The sequence below is a fragment of the Haematobia irritans genome, chromosome 1 (genome assembly GCF_050003625.1).
Source record: "Haematobia irritans isolate KBUSLIRL chromosome 1, ASM5000362v1, whole genome shotgun sequence".
In the NCBI taxonomy this organism is placed as follows: domain Eukaryota; kingdom Metazoa; phylum Arthropoda; class Insecta; order Diptera; family Muscidae; genus Haematobia; species Haematobia irritans.
In genome coordinates, this window is record NC_134397.1 from 7,009,540 (window position 1) to 7,028,394 (window position 18,855).

Sequence of the window (18,855 nt, forward strand, 5' to 3'; positions counted from 1 at the left end):
CTTGCAGTCTAAAATTATTGATAGTATCATAAAAATTATCCATTAAACAACCAACCAACCAGCCACCAATCAATTCCCTTTAAAAACAAACAAATATCTATATTAAAATGAAAATTAAATATTATATACTACTATACATAACTATATATACTATATATTAAATAAATATAAATACAATAATGAAAAATATTAAATAAAAGCATCGGCACTTTAAATGCTGTTATTTCACCCTATGATCCTGTTCCCCCACTCCATCTAAAATACTACCCTTTCAAATCGATTGAATATCATGAAGATGTGAAACTATATGTGAAATGTAATAAAGCTATACCCATTAAAGAATAATCTTTAGAAGGAAATCATGCCCCATAATCATAAGACTTTTTTAGAAAGGGTAACCATTAAAATTAATGTAGTTGAATTTAAATATTTTTTTTCTTGTTGTACATGTTTTTCATACGTTTTATTGCGTTTAATTTTTCCCCTTCACCTTCCTTCAAGCAACAGCTGAATTAATAATTTGAATTCTATTATTTCTTTCAAGTAAAAAAAAACAAACAATTTATTTTTATTCATTTATTATTTATTTTAAGTTTTACATATTATTATTATTATCTTTATATTAAGATTTTTTTGTTACGTGGCTTTATATATTAATTTAAAATTATCTCTTTATAACAACGCAAAAATATATATACATACAACAATTTAATAAATTAATGTTTAGTTGTACCACTGCAAAACTTTCAATTTATGCAAATAATAATAATAATACGAATAAGAATTTCAACATGTTTCCAATATAAAATTATAAAAAAATTGTGATTTTGTTTTTTTTTTGGGTAACGTGGTAGAGCTGGGAAAGTAACGAGTATATGATTACTAGTACTCGTTACTGACTATTTTTTGAGTACTTGTTACTACACACAAAAAAAAATCTGATTCAATCACGAAATTAATTGATCCAATTAATTTTTTAATTGAAATGTCTTCAATCACAGAAATGATAGTATCAATTAAAAAATTATTTAATCTAATTAAAAAATTAATTTATACTATTAATTTTTGTGATAGATTTTTGTTTCAATTTAAAAAAAAAATGTTGAATCAATTAAATATTTTTTAAAGCTCAATTTTTTTCTGATTCAATCACGAAATTAATTGATCCAATTAATTTTTGATTTGAAATGTCTTCAATAGTATCAATTAAAAAATTTATTGAAAGTCAATTAAAAGAATTAAATGAAAGTCAAAAAAAAATAAGTGATCTAATTAAAAAATTAATTGATACTATTAATTTTAGTGATAGATTTTTGTTTCAATTAAAAAAATGTTGAATAAATTAAATATTTAATTGAATATTTTTTAAAACTCAATTAAAACTTTCGGGTATGTTCTGGGTTTTACATGAAAGACTTGTGGGGATTTTTTCCCGTAGGGGTTGTTCTGTAAGCTACTTTTCCCCTCACAGGCGGGAAAATTTTTCACGGACCTCGAGCTCGTTTCAATCAACAATTCATTAATTGAAGGAATTTTTTTAGTTGAATCTCTTAATTCTAAAAAGGATTTGAAACCAAAGTAAATCTTTTATTTTCAATTTTTCATATTTAAAAAAATTTTCGTGAATTTTTTTCTGTGTAGTAAAGCAAGTCTGGGGGCTAATCACGGCATTCAATATCGAGTTCATAATCGTATCGAAAAAATTGGACGATTTCGGCTGACGAAGGAGGCATTCAAATGGAAAATAATTTTTGGTGGCATGTCAACGTCAATTCTATCTGCCGTCTTAAAACTTTTTGCCAGTGGAAGCCTTCATCATTCACTATTCTTACCAGGTGGTCCAGAAGCGTTATGTTTGTCACGGAATGGTACGGTAATTTGTTGATCACAATCTCTTGGATATCGATCTAGCATGTGCACTTTATATATGGTTCTTTGCCAAGCGAGGATTTTCGCTCCCGAACTCGACTATTACCAATTTTTGTTTAACTTTTATTGGAGTTGCATTAGTCCTAAATATTCAAAATATGTTCATTATATGTACATTTACAAATTAGCAACAATTCGAACTAAAACTAATATGTTTACTATTCCTATATGGCGAAAACAATGTAAAAAACTAGTGAAAAATGTTTTACGATTGCAATTTACCAATCCAAAATATTGTCGATCAAAAAAACTCGATATCGATTCCCGTGATCCGAAAAATTTAGATTTCGATCAAAAATTCTCGATATCGAATGCCGTGATTAGCCCCTGTGCAATGAAACTATTTTTTGTTTTTCTGGGAAAATATTAAAGTTTGGGAAAATTGTTTTACCAGATAAGAAGACACGAAAAGCAAAAAAAGCTTCAACTAAAAGAACGTGAAGAATGTAGTTGATTTCTTATAAAGGATTGCATTTGCCACTTGGTAGGAGAGATTGTAACGTTGAAAAATGTCTACTGCTGTAGGTGGAAGCGTGTCGAATTTAAAGAATCACACGGATACCAAACATCCAACTGGAGACAACGTCTCATACGAATAGTATGAGTAATATTGTAGTTGACTTCAGCTGGTTTTTCAAATCTAGTTTATTCAAGAACTCTTGGAAGATTTCTACATTGGATTTCATAGTAAAAATTACCGCTAATGATTTGCAACCATTGCCAATAGTTGAAAATGATGGATTTAAAATACAAAATGTCATTTATGACGAAAAAGCTGAATAGTGTATACTTTAATGGGTCGAAAGTATTTGTATTATAACAGGAGCCAAATCACCGCAGTCGAAATCGAGTACGAAATCAGTCGTTATCGAATTGTTTCTAATCTAAGTTGAACACGATAGGTAGCATGCTATCGAAAACGAAGTATGTAGTGATTTTTGAGCGGAAAAAAGGTAAACAAAAAGAAACAAGAAGTTGGTGAAAATGTACTTATTATTATATTTTAGCAAAATACATTTAAGAAAATATAATATTAGTTGCATTTAGGGGAACGGATCAAAGAAAGGAATGCTCAGTAGTAGCCGCTTCAAAACTACTTATTTTTTCAAGAACATATTTAAAAACTTCTAAGCTAAAGGACTGCTTTTTTCATACGATCGAATGCGGTGATCCAAAAATTTACTGCGATCGAAATGTTTCTCTATACGAAACAGAACTCGATGACGAATGCGGTGATTTGGCCTCAGATTGGTGGACTCACTTAGACTATTCTGTCCATTGGGATACCATATTGGTGAACTTCTCTTTTATCGCTGAGTGCTGCCCGATTCCATGTTAAGCTCAATGACAAGGGACCTCATTTTTATAGCCGAGTCCGAACGGCGTTCCACATTGCAGTTAAAACACTTAGAGAAGCTTTAAAACCCTTAGAAATGTCACCAGCATTACTGAGGTGGGATAATCCACCGCTGAAAAACTTTTTGGTGTTCGGTCGAAGCAGGAATCGAACCCACGACCTTGTGTATGCAAGGCGCGCACCACGGTGGCTTCGCTGAAATTAAGTTTTCTAAAAAGTTGTTTAAGGTTTAAAAAGGAGAAAATATTAAAAATTGCCCAAAATGTCTTTTATTTTTTATTAAAGTAACAAGTACCTAATTCAAAAGTAATAAGTATTCAAAAGTAATCCAATTTTACAACACTACTAAGTTCGATTTTTTCCGCTAAAATCAAAAATAAATATGCAAAAGTAGAATGATACATATCGGAGACCAATGTACAGCTAAATATACAACTTCAGCCTGTGAACGAGCTCCAGAAAATGCGAATACCAACTGGACATAATGTAATCCACTAACTGAAGAAGAGTCATTGCCATCAAATTGGGCTCCAAACTGTTACCTCATACGCCTTTTCCTCCTTGTTTTGCTCTCCCCTTAGGTTCCAGTCGACTAAGGAGGTCGTCGCCATTAAGGCCACATTTTCAAAATATTTTTAATTTTTTGTAGACTAAATATTTTTCAGACGCCTACCGACTATAGGAGGAATATGATCACCTCAAACATATTTCAAGAACATAACGTTATTTTTGGACGAGGAACATTGGACATTGTATGCTATTTTAGCAAAAAAGAAAATCACTGTTTTCCCTTTTTCACCGAGTTTTTTTTTACTGTTCCAGCAAGATTTTCAGCTGTGTATACCAACAAAGTTTGGTGGGGGTTCTTGCATCATTATAATACCTCCCCCATCATAAATTCACCTGGTATTCGCTTGCTTTGGCCCCGCATGCATTCTGGTCATTTCCAAAACTCAAAATACCACTCAGGGGGAAGCATTTCAAACCGATTGAGGAGAAAAAGCTGAATCGAAGATGGCGCGCATATATCGGGAAGGAAAAATTTGTCATGATTCGAGAACTGGAAAAAAAACTTGGCCTATAGTGTATTTTGTCGCAATAGGATTTAGATTTATGATTTAGATAAAGAATAAAAAGCTTGCGTTTTACTATATTTCGTACTAAATTTCTTTGAACATATTTACAAAAACACACACAGAACCTATTGTTTACAAAGTAAAAGCCAAAAGAAGATTTCGGGAAAATAAATAATTGAGTAAAATACGCAGTAAAAAACAAGAAAATTGTGTAAAGAAAATCGTATCGATATATTTGGCTAACGAGAGAGCAAAGAGAGAATATACTCAATTTGTTTCTCGGCGTAACCAAATTGAAAGAAAATGAAAATCGCTTAGGTGTGGGGAGAAAAAACGATCTAAGTATTTTCCTTTTTCTTGGTGGCTGGCTAGCTAGCTCATAGATGGATGTATGGTTATTGTGCTGGCTAGCGGGTGCCTGTTTCGTTTGAAAATTTTTAAAAAAAGAGAAAATATGTACATAAGTTTTGTATTATTTTTAGAATATTGAAAATATCGTCTCGTACTAAACAAAAAAAAATTAAATGTTGATGTTGATTTTTTGTGCATTTCAACTTGAAATATGCTTTGAGTTTCATTTAAAAACGATAAATTGTGGAAACAACGTGTGCTCAAGATTAAGCTTTGGAAAAATTAAAGTTTTACAGAAAATAATAGAAAATTTCTTAAAACAATCTCAGCAATTGTGAGAATATAGCGAAAATATATAAAAATGTGGAGTACATACCAAAATTTTTGGAATTATTAAATATTACATAATTTTAAATAATTTATGGGATATATTAATTAAAAAAAAGCTAAGATTAAGCACAAATCTAATTAAAAAAGTAAAGATATGTGTTCATTTTCTGTTCTGTGTCCTTTGTGCCATCAAACGAGCTTCTCGAGCATTGATGCCTTACGTTGTAGTCTCATAAAGGCAGCAAATGGGCCATCGTCGTGTCCCATATGCCATGAACTATTTTTGGGTTTGGATAAATTGACGATTCATCTTTTTAGTCATACCCATATTATGAATGCCAATGAAAGCCCAAAACAACAGGCATCTGGGCTACAAAACACATTGCTACCACCACAGCCACCACCAACCTCTCCACTACCATCGACAACAACATTACCTGCCAATATCAGCAAAAACAACAACAATAATAACAGCCCCATTATTAAAGACAACAATAGTGAAAATTTCAAAACAGAAGATAGGCTACTACCCTCATCGTTAGATGGGGCACCAACAACAGCGAATAGCCCCACCAAACAAGAACTACTATCGAATGAGGTGAATTTTGAAAATACCCACCATGGCGAGCAACAACAGCTAACAAAAACAATACGAACAGCTGCTACCAAATGCAAAAATTCAAAAGCAGATAAAAACAAAACAAGCAAAAAGTCGCAGGTGTCTTTGGCAAACATTTCGGAGGAGAGAAACGTAGTGTCTATGATTCCGGAAATTCTTCATTCGCCACCACCACATCCTCCTCCTCTTGCTGTCATAGAAGAGAAGAGTTGTATATGTGATATTTGTGAATTTGCCTTTCGAAATGAAGAACTTAAGAATATGCATATACGTTTGGTTCACCAAAATTTCGTTTATCCTCAACCTCTGGAAAAAAGCAATACCAATAGTAGTACAGATCATTTGGCCAATAGCCAAACTGAGATGGATTTTAAATGTCACCTATGCTCAAAAACATTCAAAATGAAAGGTTCCCTTCGGGTTCACTTAAAAGTAGTACATCTTATGGGATTACCCTATGTTAATAATTCACCAAAGTTAAGTATATGTGAGCGTATACGTCATAAGGAAAGTAAACAAATGAAATCGGCAAGAAGTAGTAATGTGCTCACATTAACCGAGTCCCCAGCCGATACACAATCGAAGCCCCAAAACAATAACCAAGCCTATAATCTACAACCGATAGCCATTTTACCCAATATGAGTACCAGTTCCATAAATTCTACCTCTACATTGGCAAATTTGAGTGTGGTGAATATAACACCAACGGAATATAATTCTAGTTCTATAGAAATTTCAAATGCTCCACTACAAAACTCCAATGTCCTGTTAGTTCTTAATAGTAGTAATAATACACATATCACACAAGCTTTTGCAAATCTTAATACTACAAGCGTCGAAAATAAAGACCAAAATACGAGCACAATAGCCATACCTGGAACGACATATTTGGCTCCACCAGTACCTTCAACCACTACCGTGGATAATCCAAAGATATGGGAATGTGATGTATGTTCGAAGGCATTTACAACAAAGTATTTCCTAAAAAAGCATAAACGTTTGCATACAGGTAAATTTATGATACAAATCTATTGGCAATTTGTTGATAATATTTCGTCTTTTATTTCGATGTAGGAGAAATGCCATATACCTGTGAAATTTGTGGCCGTACCTTTACATTTCAACAATCCTATCACAAGCATTTACTCTATCACAGTGATGAAAAACCTCATGTGTGTTCAACATGTGGTAGGGCATTTAAGGAATTGTCTACATTGCATAATCATGAACGGATACATAGTGGTGAAAAACCATTTAAATGTGATGTGTGTGGTAAGTATAGTAACACTTCGAAAGTTTTCTTAGCCATCACAGAACTGGGATTTCTATTGAACTATAGTTCAAATGCTATGGTATAGTGGCAGCCCGTTATTCTCATTTTTCTACATATTAGCTTACAACGAGATCAATTGAAAATTTGGGCACCAGATGGCTCAAGAAGTCAAATCTGGAGATCGATTTATATTGTGGCTATATGTAAATATAGAATGGTATTTTAGTTCGAGGACGTATGGAATGACAAATGTAAACGCGATCGGATCAAAATTTAGGTCCGAAGAGGATCCACAATTTGTGGGATCTGTTTATAAGGGGCTATTGTTTGTATTGTAGTTTGAGGAAGTATATTCCTGTGACAAATGTCAACACGATCGGATGAAAATTGAGGCCCGAAGAGGCTCCAACATTTGTGGGATCGATTTATAAGGGGCTATTGTTTGTATTGTAGTTCGAGGACGTATATTCCTGTGACAAATGTCAACACGATCGGATGAAAATTGAGGCCCGAAGAGGCTCCAAAATTTGTGGGATCGGTTTATAAGGGGCTATTGTCTTGCTCTTTATAAACCAATATTTTATATGGAAGCTTCATGCAGGTACGAGATGGTAGTTAGGAGATTTGGAGATATCGAAGTTTTGACCGCATCAATTGAAAATTTAGACCCCAGACTTATATAGAACAATTTCCTCGGTAGTTAGAGGACCTAAACTGACATCACTTGCCAAAAAATTTCAACCGAAAGAGGCTCCTGAAGAGCTTCGGATCGTTTTGAATGGGTCTTATATAAATGTGGTTCTATATGGTCCATTTTTAATATCATCTGATGAAAGCTGTTAGATGTGTGTAGTGTAAAAAGCCTGCTAGGGAAGCTTTGAAACACTCAGAATTGTGACCAGCATTACACAGACGTCAAACTTTTTGGTGTTCGGCCGCAACTGCGATTGAACTCATGATCCTTTTTATGCAAGGCGGGCATACATACAAAAATCTGGATCGAATGAATATTGAGGTCCCCAGAGACCAAAAATTCAAATTGGGGCAAGTTGGTCACATCGGGGGTATGCATTTTTTGTTTTAGCTGTCAAATCAGCAATTATGAACCGATTTCGATGATTTTTTTGCTAGATAGAACTTGTAAGTCCCTTCACCGAGCTTAGTGTTACCGTTGGAAATTTTGTAAAAGACGAAAAAAAGGTCGCACAAAAAAGTCCCACAATTATAAAAAAAGTCGCTTACATTTGTGAATGTTCATTAAAATAAACACAAAACAATAAAATAGCAGTCCATTAACAGGAAAAGCTATTTTACCAACTTATTGCCATATAAATGCCAGCTAAACGTGTGTGTGCGACTAAAGTCGCATATTTTAAAAAAGTCGCATGGCGCCAAAAGGTTGCAAAATGTGACTAAAGTCGCACAACGGTAACACTGACCGAGCTAGTGAGGTTAGGTGGAATTTTACTAAACAACTGCCTAAATATAATATATCTTGGAAATGTATTTCAGAGAACTTTTTTTCTTATGTAAGCAAAAATTACGAAAATTGAAAGTTTTTGGGGCAAGAAACAATTTCTTTAAAAAATTCCAATATTATGGGAATTTAAAAATAGAATTGAAACCTTTATAACTTTTGAACTCATTATGTTATCCTTATGATTTTTATTGAGTTTTACTGGGAAAATTGCTTTTAAGAAGAAATATTGCTGAATATGCCATTCCCAAAATTAGTATCAAAAATCTCTAAACTGGGGACATATGTTAAAAAAGTTTTTTTTTTGTAATTTCCATAAACCTTTTACAGTTAGTTAGTGGACGCATGAGGCTTTTTGGAAAAGAGATCGGTTTAGCAATCGGAGCAAAAAAATTTTTTCTTTTTTAAAAATTGCCGATTTTGGGGTGAGAAGAACTCATATCCTACTTAACCAAAATGGCTGATAAAAGCGCAGTCAAAACAGCAGTAGAGGTTTTCTGTTTTAAAGCTTTTTAGCAAACAAAAACTGATGAAACAACTGACTAATCCCATTACTGAATCAATAGGATTCAGTTGCTGAAATGGCAGTTATATGTTTGCTGTTTTAGCAAACAGGATTCCACCAAACCAAAAAAGCTGAAACAAATAACCTTTTTGTTGTTATTTCTAATTAAAACGGGCTGATATTAGAATAAAACCTCTAAAATATGTATTCTTCTGCGAGGTTTACCTGTATACACATATGCCCATTCCTTATATAGCCGCAAATTGGTAACTACTTTTTTGCAGTTTATCCGAATTCTCACACAAACGTATGCTCTAAAATGTTTCCCAACAGGGTTTCAAGGCCCACACTTAGTCATTTTGTATACTTTGTTTCCAACATTCTTTAATATTACTTATTCTTAAATATTCCCTAAAAATTGATAATGTTTGATAGTTCACCAAAAAAATGACGGCTTTTGCTGCTCTAACAACAAAAATGATTTTTCTGCTGAATCTAAAAAATTTCTTTGAATGTACAAATTGAATAAATAAATTTCTATGTTTTACATTTGCAGGTAAAAGTTTTCGACAACGAGTTTCATTTCTGGTACACACTCGCATACACACTGGTGTTATGCCGTACAAATGTGAATTTTGTCAAAAAAGTTTTCGTTACAAAGTGTCGCAGAGAACCCACAAATGCCAAGCTCCCTTCTCCAATGAAGAAATCGGTAACCTGCCTAACGAAGCCCTGGATCACATATCGGAGAATTTTATAAAGGCATTTTTAGAAAATTCAACAAATTCTTTACATTTACACCAACAACAACAACCACCAACACAAAATTCACCTTCTAGTAATGAAATTGCATCGATTACAGAGAAAATTCCCACCCCGTTAGCTTCAACGCATTCTTCAGCCACATTGAATGAACATCAGGCTCTGTTGTCAAAGGCCATTGATGACATTGTTGTCGAGTCATGTAATAAATTGGGTATTGGTAATCGCTGTGATAGTTTTTCGCCAGTTCAAAACGATGTCAATGAGGGTTCAATGTCACCATCGCAAAAATTACAAAATATGCGATTGTATTCGCCACAATTAACGACACCCGATCTAAATGGCATAGAGGGAGAATTGACAAGATTTTTCATGGAGAATACGAATGCAGGGCAAAATATTATGTAAATTTTAAAATTAAATATATTGCTAATAAACTAAATTTATGTATAAAATGCTTACCTTATCGAATTATTTATTATAAGATAGCCGTCCCACAGATAGCCGGAGATATCGTGAATTACTTACTCAGCTGTTTGGCAGTAGACGATTGACTGCAACTTAACCGTATTGTTTTGCTGTAACTGTGTAGTTTGCTAAAAATGACTGCAGTTTCAACTGGATTAAATGTGTACGTTTCATATCACTTTTAATTTTTTAACTAAATCACTCCAGGCAGCAAGATAACAATCGTCAAGCTTCAAGCCCCAGATAATTATTTAATGCACAAACTTTATACGAGTTTTTAGTATAAAAAGCACTAGCACGTTTGAAATTTTATCAAAAGGGGCTGATTATCGTTTTCATCAGACAAAAACTGCTACCTTTTTGTGATTACTGACTTTTTATTTGAGTGTGCTCTTCACCATCACCGATTTTTTATTTTGAGTGTACAATTATCACCATCACTATTGAGGGGCCCAATAGCATTGACAACATTTACCTGCTTGCAACATTTGGCCGATCCCAAGATACTTTTATAAAAACCAGACTTTCTAAATAATGCATCAAAACAATGGATCTCAAGGAATGAATCTTGAACTTGAAAAATAATTTTGTTTTCTTCCCCTTATAAAAACACACTATGTAGGGTCTATGGAAACAAGTTCATTCATAGAGCGTTTCGTTGTCCTTGTTTATTGCATCGCTGTGTCGTTGTTAAGGATAAAAACCAATAACAACAAATATACATTACCAATCGTATGGTTTCTATAGTTTGACTTCTAACAATATTTAGTACATTTGTATTCCAATTTTTGTTTTTGAAGAAAAATATTCAATTTTGTGCTTAATAGATCCATTGCGCCATATAAAAACCGAAATAATTGACTTATAAGTTGCAATAGAAAACGAATCAATCAATTGAAAATGGATATCGACTTCATACGAAATGCTATGCAAGCCATGCACTGGAATTCTTCCTCGGAAATTCCCATGGCCAATGAGGAGAACCGCATGATCCTAGAAGAAATACGAGCCTTACATTCAAAGAAGGAAGAGGCTTTGGAATATCAACAACAAACGGATGAACGTTTAAAAAAATTGCTAGATCATACAAAAAATGCTGAAATTACTATCAGTCATAATTTGGTGAGTTTCTACAATTACAATTAAATATTTGCAATGACTTAATCTTAAGGGAATATATTTATTTTGTACACTCAAAAATGAAACATTTTAAAATATATTTATAGAAACTTCTAAATGCTTATCAATCCGATGTTACAACAGAGGTTCATTTATACAAAATAGCTGAGAGAGAACATTCCAAGCTTAAAGAAGATCTAAGGAATGCGGATAAAGAATGGAATAATTTTAAAAAATATATGGACAACACTGAAAGTAAGTAAATAATTGAATTTTTACGCATTGGAAATGTTTCGTAACCATACGACTTCCCAATATTTCAGAGGAAATGTGTGTCTGTAAGCAATCCATAGACAATTTTACAAATCGCATTAAATGGGCTAAAGGAGCTTTGATAGAATGGCGACAGGCCATGGAAGATGGCAATAAGGGATATCAGCTAATTGAAATGTATTATAAGGACGATCAATTGCGGGCCAAACAACAGAATCAGAAAAGGCAAAAACTTAATGCCGAAATAGATAAATATCGTCAAAAATTAATTCACTTATATGATGAACAAAAAACATTGGAATGTAATCTGGAATGCACAGCAAATTTATATCGTACCGCTCATGCGGAGAGGCGTACAATGATTGATACATGGAAATTGGCTGCTAGTCAAATGTCACAGCGCGAAAAGGATATACGTAATAGTGAAATGGCTTTGTTAGAATGTCGCAATAAAGCTCAAAAGACTGCCAAGGATCTAAAGGCTACGGATGATAAATTGAATGGAATAATTGAAAATAATCGATCCGTGGAAGCAGCCATAGAGTTATTAAATACGGAGACCTCGGATATAAAAGAACAAATGCAAATTATAATCGATTCTGTAGCTTTAAAGACCAATGAGGTAAGGTAGATGAAAAAAGGTATTAGCCCTCTAATAACCAATTTTCCCAGCTGATAAAAATATCACACAAAAAGAAATGAAAGAGAATAAAATCAAATTAAATTAATCCAGGCACTGAAATCCAGTAAAGCCGCATGTATAGGTTTAACTAAGTCTTTATTTTTATTGTTCTCAGCTTCCCGTTTTGGGCATTAGAGGGTTATTTTTTTAAACCCGTTCTTCAAAAATCTTCCTCATTCTAGGTTGAGCTTATACAGAAAGAGTTACAAAACCTTTCTAACCGAGTACAGCAACAACGAGCTGAAAATCGCCGCTTCCTAAAATCTAAAGAGGATCGCCTTATCGAGCTGGATAACACCGAGAAAATTGTTGCAAAACTAGAAGAGCGTTTAGCATCTATGTCAAATAAGACAATGAATGCTCAACAACGTTTACAGGCCTTAGAAGAATTAATGAATATTGAAGAGAAAGCTCAAAAAGCTGTCAATAAGGAAACTGATCGCATTAATGGATTAATTTATCGCTCTCAATTACAATTGGTCAAATTTAAAGAAGATGGCCTAGCATTGACGGTAAGAGGTGGATACATTTTCTATTTGGAAATTAATGATAATTTTTTTTATTTTGGATTTCTTAGGTGGATAATCGAGGTATAATTGCAACCACATTAGCCATTTTAAAAAGTATTGAAAATACTGAGAAAGAACTTAGGAAACAAACCGAATGTAATTATGAATTGGTGAGTATTCGAGATTTTGGACATAGAGTGAATGTGATACAAAAAAGTCAATGTCCACAAAATTTTCAAAATCTAAACAAAAATCAAATTTCTTATCTCAACTTACTAATTAAAATATGTTGTCTCATTAAAGTCTTTCAAAATTCTGCAAGTGGAACGCCGTATTCTCCACTTGCAAGGTAGTTGTATAGATCCCGAAATCGAGCAAAGAAATCATTTCTACTTGGCGGAGTTAGAGGAACGTCAAAGTAAGCTACAAAAATTCGCCCAAACCACACAGCAACAGAACAAGAAACTAGAGGATGATATGCGTAAACTAACCATAACATACAATAATGATATGGCACAATTGGAAGCGGTCAATTTTAAAATCAAAGAAGCTCAAGTCTATTGTGAGGGTGGCATTAAACGTGTCAAAGAGGAAACAAAACGTAACCAGGAATTGATAGTAGAATTGAGTATTCTGAAAATGCGTGCCAATGAATTCGAAGAGGAAATCAATAAATGTGAATATAGTGCTTATAATTTAACCAAACATCGCATGCATTTGAATCGAACTATAAAGGATCGTATGGTTGAAATTCGAAGCCAATTGGAAATATTGAACTTGAAGCGTAAACATCAAGTGGAGGAGTTAAGTACTTTAAGGGCTGATATAGGTGAGCGTAGGAAACATATTGAGGCGGTTAAATCACGTTTTGAATTGACTTCCAAGCTATTGGGCTTTAACGATGATGGTACCATGGTAACAGCTACACAATTAAAAGTAGAAACAGCCCAGGAAAAACAAATGCTCTTGGATGAAGGTAATGAACTCAATGAAAAAGTTCTCACTGCGGAAAAAGAAATTGAAGCTTTGCAGAATACCTTAGCTTTACTTAATAATAGTAATGATGCATATAGAAAACAAATGCAACGAATTCAGGATGGAGGTATGTACGGATATTGATACAGTTAAAGGAATGCCAAATGTTGTAATTATCATTCCAGAGGAAGCAAGTTCGGAACTAAAAGCATTACAAATAAACTATTGTACCTCGCTAAATAAGCTAAGGTCACTGCGTCAGGAAGTGCAGGAACAGGAACAAAAAGTCCAAGAAGCTACGAAACAAAGGGATGAACTCGACAAAATGTTATCCAGAGAAACTAAGAAAAGGTATAGGGGATTTCAATTTCAATTTTTCAAAATGTGAAAAAGTCAACATTCGACTATGGGAAAGAAGAACTTTCTGCTTTCCGATAATTTCCAAATTTGACTATTGATATTATTGAAAATTCGACTTCTGGAGCATTTTCAGCATAAAGAGTTAAATCACATTCCACTTTCATTTCAAATTCTTTTGTCGTTATACCCTTTATTTAATTTTGGCCACAATAAAAAGTTGATAAGTAGAATTTTGTCAACATCAAAAATCGATTTGAGTCGATTTAAAAAAAATCAAAAGTCGTTTTTGAACAAAACCTTTTTTTAACAAAACCTTGTCTTTTACATTTTTATCCCTAACTGGAATTTATGATTTGTGATAAGTAATTCTAAATACGACCATGTCCTTACTTTTATAGGTGCGATAATACTGATTTTCTGTGTAAGCTGCAAAAGGATGTTCAAGATCAATCAAATAAACTGACAAGGGCAGATCGAGAATTGAAAACTGCCCTAAAAGCTTTAAAACAACGAGCAATCAGTGAAGAATTTCTAAGATTATATAATCAGGATTTAGACCTAAGAGAGTTGGAAAAACGTAATTTAAGCGTTCTCAATCAATTGGGTGAGATTGCTTATACGGATTATGAGTTGGGACCAAAAATAGCTCGCCACATTTTAGATCGTGGTCTAAAAATGCCACACATGTTACAAAAAAGTCGTAGTTCTTTATCTTACCGCAGTGATGCATCATTTGATATGATGTCCTATAGTTCATCCAAAGGTATGTATCTATTCTGCTGTTTTTGTGCAAATAAAAATATCAGATTCTCCTTTCCATTTTTATTGTAGAAATTTTCACTTCCCGATCGTCGCAATCGGAAACTTCCGAATTCAAACAAACTTCTTCTGCTAGATTGAGTGTGATTTCTTTAGAGATGCCTGACAAAAGGAAGACCAAATGAAGTATTCAAAAAATTGTATTGGAATCAGAAATTTTCAAATAAATTTGAGTTAAATTAAAAACTAGCACATCTTGACATTTGTTTCATCGTCCATTTAATCTTCTGCTTCGGATCCACTTCCCGATCCGGATGCAGTACCAGATCCAGACGGGGTATTGCTTCTTGACCGTGTGGGTGATCGAGAGCGGGAACGAGAACGTGACGTTCTGGAATTGGAACGTGATCTTGAGCCCGATTTATTAGAACCAGCTCGGCTATTAGGAGTAGCAGAACGAGACCGTGGTGATTTTGATGCCGATTTTGAGCGGGAACGAGAGCGTGAACGCGATCTTGATCTAGATTTTGAGGAAGCTCTTGATCCACCAGATGCAGAACCAGATCGCGACCTTGCAGAGCCCGAACCTGAACTGCGAGACCTCGATCTCGACCTGGACTTCGATTTAGATGAAGCTCTCGATCCACCTGATGCGGAACCCGAGCGTGATCTTGCTGAGCCTGAACCGGAACTGCGTGACCTCGACCTGGATTTAGATTTAGATGAGGCTCTTGAACCACCTGATGCAGAACCAGAACGTGATCTTTCGGAGCCGGATCGTGAACCAGAGCGTGATCTGGATTTGGCATGAGATTTGGAACGTGAACGAGACTTTCGGTCGCGTTGAACTTGTTCAGTTTCTTTATCTTTTTCTCCATCTTCTTGTGTCTGTTGGACCTCCTCCTCCTCCTCTTCTTCGCTTTCCTCAATTTCTTCTTCCTCGTCGTCATCGCCCGGTGGTTCTAATTGGCGTTCACGATAACGTTGCATGCGATGTTCATTGGCTTCCAGTGGCCGATGTTTCACCACCAATTTAGTGTTGCTGGGCTGTTGGCCAACCTTCATACGACGCTTATTCAAACGTACTCGTGTCTCCAGCTCATTGTAGTATACCCCATCTTGACGCATAACAAAGAAGTAGTTTTCCTCGTAACCTTTTGATGCCTTACTCTTGACGTTCCAATTGTATTCACGAGCAATTTTGTATTCATATTCCTCGTCCTCCTTGTACAATACCTGATCGGCAAAATCAACGCGTCTCTTCTCCAAAGTTGATTCTGTGGGTAAAAAGTAGGCGACAAACTGTTCACCACTTTCGTCCATCACACCTCGAATCATAGCCTGAGACATCTCCTCCAATTGAGCGGGAACATTTTTACCAGCAGGTGCCGGATCACTGTCGAAAATTACTTGAGCACAAGGATATTTCCAGTTCTTGAAATCGGGATACAATGGTATGATTTCTACGGGCACAACATTAGGTTTGGAGTAATGCTTAGTGATTTCATTCTTTGTATCGCTGAATGTCTTCTGAATGGCACTGATTTGAGCATCACGATCCAAATACAAGGTCTCTTCGCGCAATGATTTCTTGACATTGTAACCGACCTTGGCTTCAATATTCTCCAAATTCTGCGGTTGGAAACGTGTCTGTTCCGTGGAAATATATTCAGATTTACGCAACCATGAAACACTGCGAGAATGCTGCTTGGAACGCACAGAGTCGTGAGGTGTGTGGACGTCTTCTTCCAATAACTTTTCATCAGCCGGATCTAGTTGGGCATATGGATCGGCCTGGTATAAGTCACGGTTGATAAGATCGATGGTAACACCTAAATCATGCTCGGCTAATACTTCATACTTATAGTTGCGTTCTAGGGAAGTCGGATTATACTGCACAAAACGATTGCTATCAAAGGGGTACTGCAAAAATTTCAAGTCAAAGGGTATATCGGGCAAATTATTGCCATATTTTACACGACAAATAATCTCCGACCTAGATGGGAAAGAAAATTTGGAGGGCTAAGCAAGAAATTGTCTTCAAATTGAAATGGTTGCATACTTTCGTTCTGTGGGTCTCTTTTTTTCGTTTGGTGGCGGTGCTCCATTAATAGTCGGTGGCATGGTGTGGATTATACCTCCTTTACAATGATTCGTTTCAGTTCTTTATTTATATGGTGATTCAATTTAGATCAATTTACTTTAAATACTTTACCTTATATATGTGTTGTCTCCGCACGGTCGAAACTAACTGCATAGTGTTGGGAAAGCAACGAGTATTTGATTACAAGTACTCGTTACTGACCAAACTTTTGAGTACTCGTTACAATTAAATGGGTACTCAATATCATCAATACCATACCAATAAACACATACTTTTGAAAAATGCTACAATTCAACAGTTTTTCAAATATTTTTCAAACAATTATGGAATATACAAGTTGAGAAAATCGCGTTTTCAACAAACAACAGACATTACCCAATAAACACAAGGATGAGCATTTTTCATAGGTAACGCCATATCAATTTGATAGTGAATCCCATCTTTAACATTAAATCAAATGGCCTTGCAAATTGCTTGCTTTCAACAAGTTTTCCACTAGGTTTGAAGCATTAAAATGAAATTTTGTTTGAAAAGTTGTTGCTAATATGTTGAGAAATTTTTGCTAACGTGTTGAACTCTACTGTTGAGGGTAATGCCTGTTTTTTGTTGAGAACGCGATTTTCTCAACAATTTCTCAAATTGAATTCTAATCCTTTAAAAACATGTTTGACAGCGTATTGAATATAAGCATTTATCCAATGCTTGTGTTTATTGTGTACACTCAACCCAATAAACACAAACGTTTGAAAAATGCTAAATTTCAATAATTTTTCAAACATTTTTTCAAAGGATTAGGGTAATATTCAAGTTGATAAATTGTTGAGAAAATCGCGTTCTCAACAAAAAACAGACATTACCCTCAACAGTGAAATTCAACACATTAGCAATAATATCTCAAGTGTTATCCTCAAATTGAAATGCATCGCTACTCAATAATTTGTCAAACAATTTTCGATGCGAGTCAAATTCAAAATTAACATCGTTGCAAATAATTTTCAACCTAAATTTGTATGAGTGTGTAAATATAACCATAGCGATAGGCGGTAGGCGAACACTTATTTACGTGTATTTCTTATGGGAAGCCCAAAATCCGCGACGGAATACCGTGACGGCTAGCGGCGTGTCGCTAAATTAAAACTTATTCTAACTCCTTGGCGAAAACTGGTATAGTGTTGCCATCGCTTATCAATTTTGTTAACTCACCACTAGGAATTGCTGTTGCCTGGACACGTGTAGATTATTTTTTCTTGAAATAACTCAACAAATAAGAAGCCATTGTATGTTTTTTTTTCAACTTCATTGTTTAATATTGTCAAAGCATTCTGTATTGACAACAAAAACGCTAGGAAACGTAAAAAAGGGAATTATTCGCCGTCAAGCTTATTGTATTTGCCGTTGCGGCAAAAATGTTTCGCCTGCCGCCTATCGCTATGGTTATATTTACACACTGAATGATATACCTACTTCAAATTGAAAGTCAAAGCCAAAATTCTATGAATTTTGTATAATTTATTCATTTTCATCAAAATAAAATATATAATAATACACTACACTACATAATACACTACAATACCAATTGATAAATAATAATCTTATTAAACATATCAACAAATAAGAACAAAACAAAAAAACAAACAACAAAACTTTAAATATCTTAAACATTATTAGTAAACACTTTTGCATTGATAATTCGATTTCCTTCCTTTTGGTGTCATAAAACAGCATTAAAATTTATTAACATGCGGGCAATTTGAAATTAGGAACGTACTAGACCGCGTGTTAGGATTGATTTCCAGCAGAAGGAATTCACAAAATATCCATTTTAAACTGATAATATCATATGAATTAAACTGACGATGTGATGCACATTTTCATCCAGAAGTTGTTGATTTCAAAAATTTGTTGTTTTTAACAATTTTAATTGGTT

The 18,855-nt window shown here is 34.3% G+C and overlaps 3 protein-coding genes across 3 annotated transcripts; 2 read left to right on the top strand and 1 right to left on the bottom strand.

Moving 5' to 3' along the window:
- Positions 1-4,727: 4,727 nt before the first annotated feature.
- LOC142220123 (uncharacterized) lies at positions 4,728-10,134 on the top strand. The gene is made up of 3 exons (XM_075289070.1): positions 4,728-6,671; positions 6,737-6,934; positions 9,474-10,134. Exons 1-3 carry the CDS (start codon positions 5,198-5,200, stop codon positions 10,085-10,087), a joined length of 2,286 nt encoding a protein of 761 aa, XP_075145185.1. The 5' UTR covers positions 4,728-5,197; the 3' UTR covers positions 10,088-10,134.
- Positions 10,135-10,742: 608 nt separating this feature from the next.
- Ccdc39 (Coiled-coil domain containing protein 39) lies at positions 10,743-15,082 on the top strand. Its single transcript, XM_075289071.1, has 9 exons — positions 10,743-11,269; positions 11,374-11,521; positions 11,590-12,161; positions 12,404-12,733; positions 12,799-12,900; positions 13,034-13,832; positions 13,891-14,056; positions 14,464-14,828; positions 14,897-15,082. The coding sequence occupies exons 1-9, from the start codon at positions 11,048-11,050 to the stop codon at positions 15,007-15,009; spliced, it is 2,817 nt and encodes a 938-aa protein (XP_075145186.1). The 5' UTR covers positions 10,743-11,047; the 3' UTR covers positions 15,010-15,082.
- Positions 14,873-17,102, bottom strand: atms (RNA polymerase II-associated factor 1-like protein antimeros). The gene is made up of 3 exons (XM_075289072.1): positions 17,040-17,102; positions 16,887-16,965; positions 14,873-16,820 (listed from the first exon to the last, which is right to left on the bottom strand). The coding sequence occupies exons 2-3, from the start codon at positions 16,946-16,948 to the stop codon at positions 15,104-15,106; spliced, it is 1,779 nt and encodes a 592-aa protein (XP_075145187.1). The 5' UTR covers positions 16,949-16,965; positions 17,040-17,102; the 3' UTR covers positions 14,873-15,103.
- Positions 17,103-18,855: the final 1,753 nt, after the last annotated feature.